This window comes from Oncorhynchus keta, chromosome 15 (assembly GCF_023373465.1).
Source record: "Oncorhynchus keta strain PuntledgeMale-10-30-2019 chromosome 15, Oket_V2, whole genome shotgun sequence".
NCBI lineage: Eukaryota > Metazoa > Chordata > Actinopteri > Salmoniformes > Salmonidae > Oncorhynchus > Oncorhynchus keta.
Genome location: NC_068435.1, coordinates 38,147,254 through 38,162,138, shown reverse-complemented (window position 1 = coordinate 38,162,138; position 14,885 = coordinate 38,147,254). Strand labels below are relative to the sequence as shown.

Below are 14,885 nucleotides of genomic sequence, written 5' to 3'. Positions count from 1 at the left end.
CCCTGCACATTGACTCAGTACTGGTAATCCTTGTATATTGCCATGTTATTACCTCGTACCCCTGCATATTGACTCAGTACTGGTACTCCCTGTATATTGCCATGTTATTACCTCGTACCCCTGCACATTGACTCAGTACTGGTACTCCTTGTATATTGCCATGTTATTACCTCGTACCCCTGCACATTGACTCAGTACTGGTACTCCTTGTATATTGCCATGTTATTACCTCGTACCCCTGCACATTGACTCAGTACTGGTACTCCTTGTATATTGCCATGTTATTACCTCGTACCCCTGCATATTGACTCAGTACTGGTACTCCCTGTATATTGCCATGTTATTACCTCGTACCCCTGCACATTGACTCAGTACTGGTACTCCCTGTATATTGCCATGTTATTACCTCGTACCCCTGCACATTGACTCAGTACTGGTACTCCTTGTATATTGCCATGTTATTACCTCGTACCCCTGCATATTGACTCAGTACTGGTACTCCCTGTATATTGCCATGTTATTACCTCGTACCCCTGCACATTGACTCAGTACTGGTACTCCTTGTATATTGCCATGTTATTACCTCGTACCCCTGCATATTGATTCAGTACTGGTACTCCCTGTATATTGCCATGTTATTACCTCGTACCCCTGCACATTGACTCAGTACTGGTACTCCTTGTATATTGCCATGTTATTACCTCGTACCCCTGCATATTGATTCAGTACTGGTACTCCCTGTATATTGCCATGTTATTACCTCGTACCCCTGCACATTGACTCAGTACTGGTACTCCCTGTATATAGCCATGTTATTACCTCGTACCCCTGCATATTGACTCAGTACTGGTACTCCCTGTATATTGCCATGTTATTACCTCGTACCCCTGCACATTGACTCAGTACTGGTACTCCCTGTATATTGCCATGTTATTACCTCGTACCCCTGCATATTGACTCAGTACTGGTACTCCCTGTATATAGCCATGTTCTTTTTGTGTATTTATTTATTTCCACTATTCAAAATGTTATACATTTTTTTATCTTTAACTCTGCATTGTTGAAAAAGGACCCGTATTTACAATTAAATTTTGATGTTGATTTGAAGCGCGTCGTGTCAGGATATGAATCATTAGTTTGATTCTGCAGGCGACAACGCTTTCTCATTTGAGACAATGGTGTTTTTCTTTTGCCATTTTCCCACTTTCTGTGTCATTTTGCCGAAAGAAGAATACAGAACATTCCTTCCAAATATGTATTAAATGAATGAACCAATGTGTGTGACTTTCTGCGCTCACTACATAGTGTAACAGAGCTGTGTATCTGTACCTCCAGGTGTGCACTACCCGTCTCTGGTTAGCCTGTGTTCTCAGAAGGTGGTGGAGAGTGAGAGAGGATTCCTCATGAGCACTGTGGGCAGTGGCTCCTATCTGGGGTGAGTCTGGCCCTACGAAACTCCCTGTTTCCACGCTGATCTAGGGTTGCAAATATTACTGGAAACTACCAGAATTTGTGAACTTTAAAGAATTTCTATGTAATTTATCAAAAGACATCTAGAGGCCCTTTTGGGTACTTCAAATGATCACAGTAAAATCAAATCCAATTTTATTTGTCACATGAGCCGAATACAACAGGTGTACCTTACTTTAAAATGCTTACTTACAAGCCCTTATCCAACAATGCAGTTTCAAGAAAATAGAGTTAAGAAAATATTTACTAAATAAACTAAAGTAAAAAAAAAATCAAAGAATGACAATGAGGCTATATACAGGGGTACACATTAGTAATGAGGCTATATACAGGGGACAGGTTAATAATGAGGCTATATACAGTGGTACAAGTTAGTAATGAGGCTATATACAGGGGTACAGGTTAGTAATGAGGCTATATACAGGGGTACACATTAGTAATGAGGCTATATACAGGGGACAGGTTAGTAATGAGGCTATATACAGTGGTACAAGTTAGTAATGAGGCTATATACAGTGGTACAAGTTAGTAATGAGACTATATACAGGGGTACTGGTACTAAGTCAATGTGCAGGGGCACAGGTCAGTAATGAGGCTATATACAGGGGTACAGGTTAGTAATAAGGCTATATACAGGGGTACACGTCAGTAATGAGGCTATATACAGGGGACAGTTAGTAATGAGGCTATATACAGGGGACAGTTAGTAATGAGGTTATATACAGGGGTACAGGTTAGTAATGAGGCTATATACAGGGGACATGTTAGTAATGAGGCTATATACAGGGGGACAGGTTAGTATTGAGGCTATATACAGGGGACAGGTTAGTAATGAGGCTATATACAGGGGTAGAGTTTAGTAATGAGGCTATATACAGGGGTACTGGTACTGAGTCAATGTGCAGGGGTACAGGTCAGTAATGAGGCTATATACAGGGGGACAAGTTAGTAATGAGGCTATATACAGGGGTACAGTTTAGTATTGAGGCTATATACAGGGGACAGGTTAGTAATGAGGCTATATACAGGGGTACTGGTTAGTAATGAGGCTATATACAGGGGTACACGTCAGTAATGAGGCTATATACAGGGGACAGTTAGTAATGAGGCTATATACAGGGGACAGTTAGTAATGAGGCTATATACAGGGGTACAGGTTAGTAATGAGGCTATATACAGGGGACAGGTTAGTAATGAGGCTATATACAGGGGTACTGGTTAGTAATGAGGCTATATACAGGGGACAGGTTAGTAATGAGACTATATACAGGGGTACTGGTTAGTAATGAGACTATATACAGGGGTACTGGTTAGTAATTAGACTATATACAGGGGTACTGGTTAGTAATGAGACTATATACAGGGGTACTGGTTAGTAATGAGACTATATACAGGGGTACAGGTCAGTAATGAGGCTATATACAGGGGACAGGTTAGTAATGAGGCTATATACAGGGGTACAGGTTAGTAATGAGGCTATATACAGGGGGACAGGTTAGTAATGAGGCTATATACAGGGGACAGGTTAGTAATGAGGCTATATACAGGGGTACTGGTTAGTAATGAGGCTATATACAGGGGACAGGTTAGTAATGAGGCTATATACAGGGGTACTGGTTAGTAATGAGGCTATATACAGGGGACAGGTTAGTAATGAGACTATATACAGGGGTACAGGTTAGTAATGAGGCTATATACAGGGGACAGGTTAGTAATGAGGCTATATACAGGGGTACTGGTTAGTAATGAGGCTATATACAGGGGACAGGTTAGTAATGAGACTATATACAGGGGACAGGTTAGTAATGAGGCTATATACAGGGGTACTGGTTAGTAATGAGGCTATATACAGGTTACAGGTTAGTAATGAGGCTATATACAGGGGACAGGTTAGTAATGAGGCTATATACAGGTTACAGGTTAGTAATGAGGCTATATACAGGGGACAGGTTAGTAATGAGACTATATACAGGGGTACTGGTTAGTAATGAGGCTATATACAGGTTACAGGTTAGTAATGAGGCTATATACAGGGGACAGGTTAGTAATGAGACTATATACAGGGGACAGGTTAGTAATGAGGCTATATACAGGGGACAGGTTAGTAATTAGGCTATATACGGGGGTACACGTCAGTAATGAGGCTATATACAGGGGACAGTTAGTAATGAGGCTATATACAGGGGACAGTTAGTAATGAGGCTATATACAGGGGTACAGGTTAGTAATGAGGCTATATACAGGGGACATGTTAGTAATGAGGCTATATACAGGGGGTCAGGTTAGTAATGAGGCTATATACAGGGGGACAGGTTAATAATGAGGCTATATACAGTGGTACAAGTTAGTAATGAGACTATATACAGGGGTACTGGTACTAAGTCAATGTGCAGGGGCACAGGTCAGTAATGAGGCTATATACAGGGGTACAGGTTAGTAATAAGGCTATATACAGGGGTACACGTCAGTAATGAGGCTATATACAGGGGACAGTTAGTAATGAGGCTATATACAGGGGACAGTTAGTAATGAGGTTATATACAGGGGTACAGGTTAGTAATGAGGCTATATACAGGGGACAGGTTAGTAATGAGGCTATATACAGGGGACAGTTAGTAATGAGGCTATATACAGGGGACAGTTAGTAATGAGGCTATATACAGGGGTACAGGTTAGTAATGAGGCTATATACAGGGGACATGTTAGTAATGAGGCTATATACAGGGGGTCAGGTTAGTAATGAGGCTATATACAGGGGGACAAGTTAGTAATGAGGCTATATACAGGGGTACAGTTTAGTATTGAGGCTATATTCAGGGGACAGGTTAGTAATGAGGCTATATACAGGGGACAGGTTAGTAATGAGGCTATATACAGTGGGACAGGTTAGTAATGAGGCTATATACAGGGGTACTGGTTAGTAATGAGGCTATATACAGGGGACAGGTTAGTAATGAGGCTATATACAGTGGGACAGGTTAGTAATGAGGCTATATACAGGGGACAGGTTAGTAATGAGGCTATATACAGGGGTACTGGTTAGTAATGAGGCTATATACAGGGGACAGGTTAGTAATGAGGCTATATATAGGGGTACTGGTTAGTAATGAAGCTATATACAGGGGACAGGTTAGTAATGAGGCTATATACAGGGGTACTGGTTAGTAATGAGGCTATATACAGGGGACAGGTTAGTAATGAGACTATATACAGGGGTACTGGTTAGTAATGAGGCTATATACAGGGGTACTGGTTAGTAATGAGGCTATATACAGGGGACTGGTTAGTAATGAGACTATATACAGGGGTACTGGTTAGTAATGAGGCTATATACAGGGGTACTGGTTAGTAATGAGGCTATATACAGGGGACAGGTTAGTAATGAGGCTATATACAGGGGTACTGGTTAGTAATGAGGCTATATACAGGGGACAGGTTAGTAATGAGACTATATACAGGGGTACTGGTTAGTAATGAGGCTATATACAGGGGTACTGGTTAGTAATGAGGCTATATACAGGGGACAGGTTAGTAATGAGGCTATATACAGGGGACAGGTTAGTAATGAGGCTATATACAGGGGTACTGGTTAGTAATGAGGCTATATACAGGGGACAGGTTAGTAATGAGACTATATACAGGGGACAGGTTAGTAATGAGGCTATATACAGGGGTACTGGTTAGTAATGAGGCTATATACAGGGGACAGGTTAGTAATGAGGCTATATACAGGGGACAGGTTAGTAATGAGGCTATATACAGGGGTACTGGTTAGTAATGAGGCTATATACAGGGGTACTGGTTAGTAATGAGGCTATATACAGGGGACAGGTTAGTAATGAGACTATATACAGGGGTACTGGTTAGTCAGGGTAAAGTGACTGCATAGATAATAAACAGCAAGTAACAGCATTGTAAAAACAAACAAAGGGGGGGTCAATGCAGAATGTCCGGTTTGCCATTTGATTTATTCTTCAGCAGGCTTGGGGGTAGAAACTGTTAAGGAGCCTTTTGGCCAAGATTTGGTGCTCCGGTACCGCTTGCCCCGCAGTAGTTGTGAGAACAGTCTATGACTAGGGGGACTGGAGTCTTTTGACTCTTCCTCTGACACTGCCTAGTGTGTAGGTCCTGGATGGCAGGAAGCTTGACCCCAGTGTGTAATTATCTCTGTCCCTCTGTGTGGCCTTTTCACATGTTGAATATATTATTCATATTATTAATCAAATAACATTGGAACAACAAAGCTGTAAAACGTTATCCTAAATATAATATTTTTAATGTAGAGACACAGGAGAGGAGCACTTTGGTTTTTAGTTCATCCACGAGGTGCTCTTTGATCATGGGATGAAATACTGTAGAGCAAAAAGAAGTTGATGCTATACATTAAACAATGCCCAAAAAGCCGGGATAAACACGCGTTGTCCACCACTATTCTTTGTCACCCTGATGAAGGCTGTTATAGCCGCAACGCGTCAGTATTTTTTAATTCTTGGCCGTAAAACAATAAAGGCTTCTTAATGTTTTCACTACAAGAGTGCCTTAATTATTTCTGAAAGTTTGTTTGCAGTAAGGCTTTTCGAGCGTTGCTTACATTTACATTACATTTAAGTCATTTAGCAGACGCTCTTATCCAGAGCGACTTACAAATTGCTTACTATCCAGCATCAACTTAATTTACTTCTATAATATGTTTAATATGAGGGTTTCAGCATCAAACTTCCTTTTTTTTGTGTTGTAGATTTTTTGGCACCAAACTGGTGTCAGTTGTGGAAAAGGGCCTTAGTTGGAAGAGTTATAATGCCATTGTTGAATAGATGCTTTTTTCATTAATTAGTCTATTTTCTCTTGAACCATATATTCTATCCACAAGAAACTCATAGATAATATGGACACAGATATAAAAAAAAATGAATACTGTATATGAATTCATTTTGATATATTACCGAAGATTCCTGTAACTTTGGTAATTTACCAGAAGCTTTGCAACCCTTCCCCCGCCTTGAGCTCCGTTGTTTCCCCCACTGGTGTTTAAAGGGTATGATTGAGGGAGGGTAAGCTGATCCTACATCTGTGCCTTCGAGCACTTTTTACCGGGGTGTTTTAAGTGCTGCTGTTGTTGAGGTCATCTGTTATGGAAGCCAGGGTCAGCTGTTTGTCATTGGAGCTGCCGGGGGATGTCATTTTGGGCTGGACATAAACAACTCATCAGGGAGCCACAGATGTTCCGTCTCCAGTCAGGAGTTCTCCACAGATGCTCTTGTTTTGCCATTTCAGTAAAGAAACAATACAATACAACACTACAGTTTGAGTGTTTGACCAGTGCTGTTGTCTCCTGCAGGACACTGGTGATTGGGGGGGCTGGTTCCCTCATGCTGGACCTGTATGGTTGGGAGAGTGTGTTCTATGTGTCTGGTCTGCTCTCTGTCCTCTGGGCCTACTGCATATGGAAATACCTGCTCAAAGGGGAAGGTAAGGAGTGTGTCGGTGTAATGGCAACATGCATATCTTACTGAAACTGAACACTTTCATTTCACAGCTCGACTATTTTGGGCAAGTGCTGCGTCATTGTTGTTTTCTAGCCATCTGCTCGTATTGTTGTCATGAACTTCCTCTGAGCTCCACATTGAGCTCAGACTTTTCTCTTTCTTTGTGTGTGTGTGTGTTCCAGGACCTATCATCACATTGGAGTCGCTGGGTCGTGGAGGGCCCCGGTCCAAACTCTCCAGGAGACACTGGCTACGTCTCTTCAAACAACCTGCTGTCTGGTGAGAAAAGGCCCAAACACAATCCTCTCTGATCAGCTCACTTCCCTGTCGATGTTTCCGTCTCACATAAAGGCTTCATTCATATCCTCTGTGCCTGTCTCTATTGGCTGTTATTTATAGAACCCCATGACAGTCCGTGCAACTGATCTGCCCTGTTTACAATGACGGAAATGGTTGGTTGGTGTTATTTCCTGTAATGGCTAAACCACACCTTGATAGGAAAATGAACCACTGAACAGAAAAGCAGATGTCACTGACTGTGTAGGTGGGGGTTGGTGTGAGCATGGATTTGCAGCACGGACTGACACTGTTCAGTCCTTGAATGAGCGAAACTCAGTGTAGAGAGAGAGCTATTTAAACACTCCGAATAAATATACAGTAAACATACTGATGGCGCTTGTTTTTATGTTGCACATACACATTAATATAACTGTAGTGGTGACCCATACGTAAGTTATTTCAGCCAGTAAAAGTAGGAACTGCTGTGGAATATTTTGAGCTTTCAAAAGATGTAGCCTATGAGTCATAGAAGTGGTACACTAACTTAATTATATTTGTTTGCTCCGTCTCTCTCTCTCACTCTGTCTCCATTATCCTCCCTTCAGTGCTGTGATTATTACGCACCTTTGCACTGCGAGCACCTTCTTCACAATGTTGTCATGGCTACCGACTTACTTCAAGGACACCTTCCCTGATGCCAAGGTAACTTGCCCCCTCCATCCCTCCTCTTTTCCCAACCCATTCCTTCAGAAGACGAGACAAAACAAAACTTTAAATGCCACATTGGAGTTCAAGGTTGGAATGGCAAAGACAACAGACACTTGAAAGTGTACATACAAAATGGCTCAAATCTAGTCAGACCCCCCTGCATCTGACAGACCTGTGTAATACCACTGAGTACACCAAGAGAGGGCGCTGTAGACACGGTGTAGACATAAAACTCTGCTAGCTAAGGAACTCAAATCTAGTCAGACCCCCCTGCATCTGACAGACCTGTGTAATACCACTGAGTACACCAAGAGAGGGCGCTGTAGACACGGTGTAGACATAAAACTCTGCTAGCTAAGGAACTCAAATCTAGTCAGACCCCCCTGCATCTGACAGACCTGTGTAATACCACTGAGTAAACCAAGAGAGGGCGCTGTAGACACGGTGTAGACATTAAACTCTGCTAGCTAAGGAACTCAAATCTAGTCAGACCCCCCTGCATCTGACAGACCTGTGTAATACCACTGAGTACAACAAGAGAGGGCGCTGTAGACACGGTGTAGACATAAAACTCTGCTAGCTAAGGAACTCAAATCTAGTCAGACCCCCCTGCATCTGACAGACCTGTGTAATACCACTGAGTAAACCAGGAGAGGGCGCTGTAGACATGGTATAGACAAACTCTGCTAGCTAAGGAACTCAAATCTAGTCAGACCCCCCTGCATCTGACAGACCTGTGTAATACTAGCTAAGGAACTTGGATGTTCCCCCAACTTAGATGTTTGCCAAGTTGGATCACGATCTCTTAACAAACGTATAGGGTATTAATGTCATACATGTCTGAGCTCATATCAGTGTTCTTGGTGTTAAATGTTATGGTGTTCTCCCTGCAGGGTTGGGTGTTTAATGTTATCCCATGGTTTGTGGCCATCCCCTCTTCTCTCTTCAGTGGCTGTCTCTCTGACCACCTTATCAGCCGAGGTAATGCCAGAAATATCAACTATTTGTCATCAGGAAACAAATGATGTGAATGTACCCTTTTACGATTGTCAAGGTTTTTTACTATTGATCTGTCCCACGTCTCTCTCTCTTTGTCTCTTTCTCTCTCTGTCTCTAGGGTTTGACACTGCTGCTGTGAGGAAGCTTATGCAGGTATTGTAGCTTGTTTCCGATTCAATGCCCACATTGGCATTACTAGTTAACTTTGCCTTTCCTCTCCTCACCTTTCCTCTCCTTGTGTCCTGGTCAGTTCTTCTCCATGGGTGTGTCCAGTGTGTTTACCCTCCTGCTGTGTGGCACCACCACCTTCCCCATAGCTGTGGCCTTTGTCTCTGCCACCATGGGCCTCACCACCTTCAGCCACAGGTACCGATGCTCGTCCCCAAATCCGCTCCTAGGCCTAGTGTCTATCATCTAGGACCATATTCAGCCACAGGTACCGATGCTCATCCCCAAATCCGCTCCTAGGCCAAGTGTCTATCATCTAGGACCATATTCTGCCACAGGTACCGATGCTCGTCCCCAAATCCGCTCCTAGGCCTAGTGTCTATCATCTAGGACCATATTCAGCCACAGGTACCGATGCTCGTCCCCAAATCCGCTCCTAGTGTCTATCATCTAGGACCATATTCAGCCACAGGAACCGATGCTCGTCCCCAAATCCGCTCCTAGGCCTAGTGTCTATCATCTAGGACCATATTCAGCCACAGGTACCGATGCTCGTCCCCAAATCCGCTCCTAGGCCTAGTGTCTATCATCTAGGACCATATTCAGCCACAGGTACCGATGCTTGTCCCCAAATCCGCTCCTAGGCCTCGTGTCTATCATCTAGGACCATATTCAGCCACAGTTACCGATGCTCGTCCCCAAATCTGCTCCTAGGCCTCGTGTCTATCATCTAGGACCATATTCAGCCACAGTTACGTCCCCAAATCCGCTCCTAGGCCTAGTGTCTATCATCTAGGACCACCTTCAGCCACAGGTACCGATGCTCGTCCCCAAATCCGCTCCTAGGCCTAGTGTATATCATCTAGGACCACCTTCAGCCACAGGTACCGATGCTCGTCCCCAAATCCGCTCTTAGGCCTAGTGTCTATCATCTAGGACCATATTCAGCCACAGGTACCGATGCTCATCCCCAAATCCGCTCCTAGGCCAAGTGTCTATCATCTAGGACCATATTCTGCCACAGGTACCGATGCTCGTCCCCAAATCCGCTCCTAGGCCAAGTGTCTATCATCTAGGACCATATTCTGCCACAGGTACCGATGCTCATCCCCAAATCCGCTCCTAGGCCTAGTGTCTATCATCTAGGACCATATTCAGCCACAGTTACCGATGCTCGTCCCCAAATCTGCTCCTAGGCCTCGTGTCTATCATCTAGGACCATATTCAGCCACAGTTACGTCCCCAAATCCGCTCCTAGGCCTAGTGTCTATCATCTATGACCATATTCAGCCACAGTTACCGATGCTCGTCCCCAAATCCGCTCCTAGGCCTCGTGTCTATCATCTAGGACCATATTCAGCCACAGGTACCGATGCTCGTCCCCAAATCCGCTCCTAGGCCTAGTGTCTATCATTTAGGACCACCTTCAGCCACAGGTACCGATGCTCGTCCCCAAATCCGCTCCTAGGCCTAGTGTCTATCATCTAGGACCATATTCAGCCACAGGTACTGATGCTCGTCCCCAAATCCGCTCCTAGGCCTAGTGTCTATCATCTAGGACCATATTCAGCCACAGGTACCGATGCTCGTCCCCAAATCCGCTCCTAGGCCTAGTGTCTATCATCTAGGACCATATTCAGCCACAGGTACCGATGCTCGTCCCCAAATCCGCTCCTAGGCCTAGTGTCTATCATCTAGGACCATATTCAGCCACAGGTACCGATGCTCGTCCCCAAATCCGCTCCTAGGCCTAGTGTCTATCATCTAGGACCATATTCAGCCACAGGTACCGATGCTCGTCCCCAAATCCGCTCCTAGGCCTAGTGTCTATCATCTAGGACCATATTCAGCCACAGGTACCGATGCTCGTCCCCAAATCCGCTCCTAGGCCTAGTGTCTATCATCTAGGACCATATTCAGCCACAGGTACTAACCCTTGAGGGCTTCGCTGTTTTATCCTGGAAGTGTACAAGGATGTAAATGAATGATGCAGGATGTAGATAATAACCAACAGTGGAATGGGTCATATAAACATAATCACCCCCTCACAAGCGCTTTAACAGCGACTCTGTAGTTCCACTTATCTTATCTGTCAGTTTTATTGGGTTTAATATGTAACACCTTGTCTACTGGGGCAGTAAATATAGGGAGTCTGTTTAACACCTTGTCTACTGGGGCAGTAAATATAGGGAGTCTGTTTAACACCTTGTCTACTGTGGCAGTAAATATAGGGAGTCTGTTTAACACCTTGTCTACTGGGGCAGTAAATATAGGGAGTCTGTTTAAAACCTTGTCTACTGGGGCAGTAAATATAGGGAGTCTGTTTAACACCTTGTCTACTGGGGCAGTAAATATAGGGAGTCTGTTTAACACCTTGTCTACTGGGGCAGTAAATATAGGGAGTCTGTTTAACACCTTGTCTACTGTGGCAGTAAATATAGGGAGTCTGTTTAACACCTCGTCTACTGGGGCAGTAAATATAGGGAGTCTGTTTAACACCTCGTCTACTGGGGCAGTAAATATAGGGAGTCTGTTTAACACCTTGTCTACTGGGGCAGACAGTAACGTGTCTTGTGTCTGTACTCCAGCGGTGTGTCTGTGAATGTTCAGGACCTGGCTCCGTCATGTGCTGGGGCTCTGTTTGGTATGTTACACCGGCGGCTCATTTATCCACCTCTTAGCAGATTTGATTGATGAATATTACAGTCCTGTCAAATATTACAAACGAATCATGTATCTATTTTTCATTACAGGTGTTATGAATACCTGTGGAGCATTCTCAGGTAAGCATGTTCTTTGAGGGACAAACCAAAGCGGAAACATCTGTGATGAATCGTTCACCAACAGTTCCAGGATCAGTTGTGTTGTCCTTTCATGAGGTGGTGATGAATAATTCGTCTGATGGTTCTAAAAGGCAGGACTTTGGGTTGTGTCTCTTGTCAGTCTCATTGGCTCCAATGCTCCATGCATATTTCATACTGGCTTGATAATAGAGTTTGTGTCGGATAAATCATTGAGGGAGTAGAAGATGACAGTTAGGGCACCGTAGGGGGAAGGGCCATTTGAATCTGTTTACTTCTACCCCACACAACTGGGAATGGGAGGCTGAACTGGCATTTGATATGCCGTAGTCTGAAACTGCTCCGTTTGTGCGTGCATGTACTGTTTCCTAATGCCGTATTCCTCTGCGTATCTAATCGTGTTTCTCCAGGTGTGTTGATGGTGTATTTCTCTGGGTATCTGATTGAGGCTACAGGGTCGTGGGCGTCTGTCTTCACCCTCATCACTGTGGTGAACCTGGTGGGCCTGGTCACCTTCCTGGCCTTCGCTGAGGCCCGCCGGGTCGACATGGACTCTTCCAAGGGCCACTACCACGACATCAACATCTGAGTCCCAAGCCCTGGTCCCTCAACAACCACCTTTTAAACTGAGGTGCCAAAACGGGACCAGGTCCCACACTATCCACATCTGAGTCCCCAAAACAGGACCAGAACCTATGCCCATGTACCACAGAATGCACACGGGAGACTTGAATATAGAAAGAGAACAGCGAGAGCCTTGGTCTGTTATATGTATCAAAACATCCACATCATAATTTGAGAAGTGAAAGAAGTGAAACAGTAGTGAAAGTCAATCCTAGATGTTTGTCTAATCATAGTCAGTGTTTCTTCTATTAATATATATTAATTTAACAACTCAATTGTTTCTCTCTGTATAGACATTCGTGGATTTGGCAATTTCAGCTACACCTGTTGCTGACAAGCACACAGCCATGTCATCTCTATAGACAAACATTAGCACAGTAAAATGGCCTTACTGAAGAGCTCAGTGACTTTCAACTTGGCACCGTCATAGGATGTCACTAGGTTGTCTCATTTCTGCCCTGCTAGAGCTTCCCCGGTCAACTGTTAGGGCTTCCCCGGTCAACTGCTAGAGCTTCCCCGGTCAACTGTTAGAGCTGCCCCGGTCAACTGCTAGAGCTGCCCCGGTCAACTGTTAGAGCTGCCCCGGTCAACTGTTAGAGCTTCCCCGGTCAACTGTTAGAGCTTCCCCGGTCAACTGCTAGAGCTGCCCCGGTCAACTGCTAGAGCTGCCCCGGTCAACTGCTAGAGCTGCCCCGGTCAACTGTTAGAGCTGCCCCGGTCAACTGTTAGAGCTGCCCCGGTCAACTGCTAGAGCTGCCCCGGTCAACTGCTAGAGCTTCCCCGGTCAACTGTCAGTGCTGTTATTGTGACGTGGAAACGTCTAGGAGCAACAACGGTCGCAAAATGGTACGCCACACAAGCTCACAGAACGGGACTGTCGAGTACTGAAGCACGTAGAAATCATCTGTCCTCGGTTACAATTTTCACTACCGATTTCCAAACTGCCTCTGGAAGCAACGTCAGCATAAGAACTGTCGGGAGCTTCATGAGAAGGGTTTGGCCGAGCAGTCACACACAAGCCTAAGGTCACCATGCACAATGCCATGTGTCGGTAGGAGTGGTGTAAAGCTTCCTGCCATTGGACTCTGGAACATGCGTTCTCTGGAGTCACATTTCACCATCTGGCAGTCTGATGGACGAATCTGGGTTTTGCGGATGCCAGGAGAACGCTAGCTGCCCCAATGCATAGTGCCAAATGGAAAGATTGTGGAGGAGGAATAATGATCTGTGGCTGTTTTTCATGGTTCAGGCCCCTTAGTTCCAGTGAAGGGAAATCACAATGCTACAGCATACAGTGACATTCTACATGATTCTGTCCTTCCAACTTTGTGGCAACAGTTTGGGGAAGGTCCTTTCCTGTTTTAGCATGACAATGCCTCCGTGCACAAAGCGAGGTCCATACAGAAATGGTTTGCCGAGATTGGTGTGGAAGAACTTGACTGGCCTGCACAGAGCCCTGACCTCAACACCATCGAAAAACTTTGATGAATTGGAACGTTGACTGCGAGCCAGGCCTAATCGCCCAACATCAGTGCCCGACCTCTGCAGCAATGTTCCAACATCTAGTGGAAAGCCTTCCCATAAGAGTGTAAGCTGTTATAGCAGCGAAGGGGGGACCAACTCCATATTATCATTTTTAGAATGAGATGTTCGACGAGCATGTGTCCACATACACTATATATATATATATATATATATATATATATATATATATATATATATATATATAGTTTAAGTCGGAAGTTTACATACACCTTAGCCAACTACATTTAAACTCAATTGTTCACAATGCCTGACATTTAATCCTGGTAGAAATTCCCTGTTGTAGGTCAGTTAGGATCATCACTTTAATTTAAGAATGTGAAATGACAGAATAATAGTAGATAGTAGAAGTTTACATACACTGAATGTTGTCCCATTCCTCCTGACAGAGCTGGTGTAACTGAGTCAGGTTTATAGGCCTCCTTGCTTGCACACGCTTTTTCAGTTCTGCCCACAATTTTTCTATAGGATTGAGGTCAGGGCTTTGTGATGGCCACTCCAATATCTTGACTTTGCTACATTTTTGGAAGTATGTTTGGGGTGCATTGTCCATTGGAAGCCCCATTTGCGACCAAGCTTTAACTTCCTGACTGGCGTCTTGAGATGTTGCTTCAATATAGCCACACAGAATTCTGCCCTCATGTTGCTATCTAATTTGTGAAGTGCACCAGCCCCTCCTGCAGCATCGCACCCCCACAACATGTTGCTGTCACCCCCGTGCTTCATAGTTTGGATGGGGTTCTTTGGCTTGCAAGCCTTCCCCTTATTCTTCCAAACATAACAATGGTCATTATGGCCAAACAGTTCT

The 14,885-nt window shown here is 44.5% G+C and overlaps 1 protein-coding gene and 1 long non-coding RNA gene across 3 annotated transcripts in view; both read left to right on the top strand.

Moving 5' to 3' along the window:
- The window catches only part of LOC118395240 (solute carrier family 17 member 9-like), a 31,217-nt gene extending 16,978 nt beyond the window's left edge, over window positions 1-14,239 (top strand). The window contains exons 4-13 of one of the 2 annotated variants that reach the window (XM_052463977.1): window positions 1,336-1,435; window positions 6,809-6,939; window positions 7,139-7,235; window positions 7,841-7,937; window positions 8,837-8,924; window positions 9,061-9,095; window positions 9,193-9,308; window positions 11,699-11,754; window positions 11,864-11,893; window positions 12,322-14,239. In XM_052463977.1, the coding sequence (XP_052319937.1) occupies window positions 1,336-1,435; window positions 6,809-6,939; window positions 7,139-7,235; window positions 7,841-7,937; window positions 8,837-8,924; window positions 9,061-9,095; window positions 9,193-9,308; window positions 11,699-11,754; window positions 11,864-11,893; window positions 12,322-12,500 (929 nt within the window). In that variant the 3' untranslated portion in view covers window positions 12,501-14,239. Of the gene's footprint in view, window positions 1-1,335; window positions 1,436-6,808; window positions 6,940-7,138; window positions 7,236-7,840; window positions 7,938-8,836; window positions 8,925-9,060; window positions 9,096-9,192; window positions 9,379-11,698; window positions 11,755-11,863; window positions 11,894-12,321 lie in introns of those variants that run through there. The other variant, XR_008065328.1, reaches the window with a different exon arrangement.
- Window positions 2,469-3,436, top strand: LOC127907651 (uncharacterized). Its single transcript, XR_008065329.1, has 4 exons — window positions 2,469-2,506; window positions 2,657-2,748; window positions 3,056-3,147; window positions 3,420-3,436. It is a non-coding gene; the product is annotated as an uncharacterized LOC127907651 (long non-coding RNA).
- Window positions 14,240-14,885: the final 646 nt, after the last annotated feature.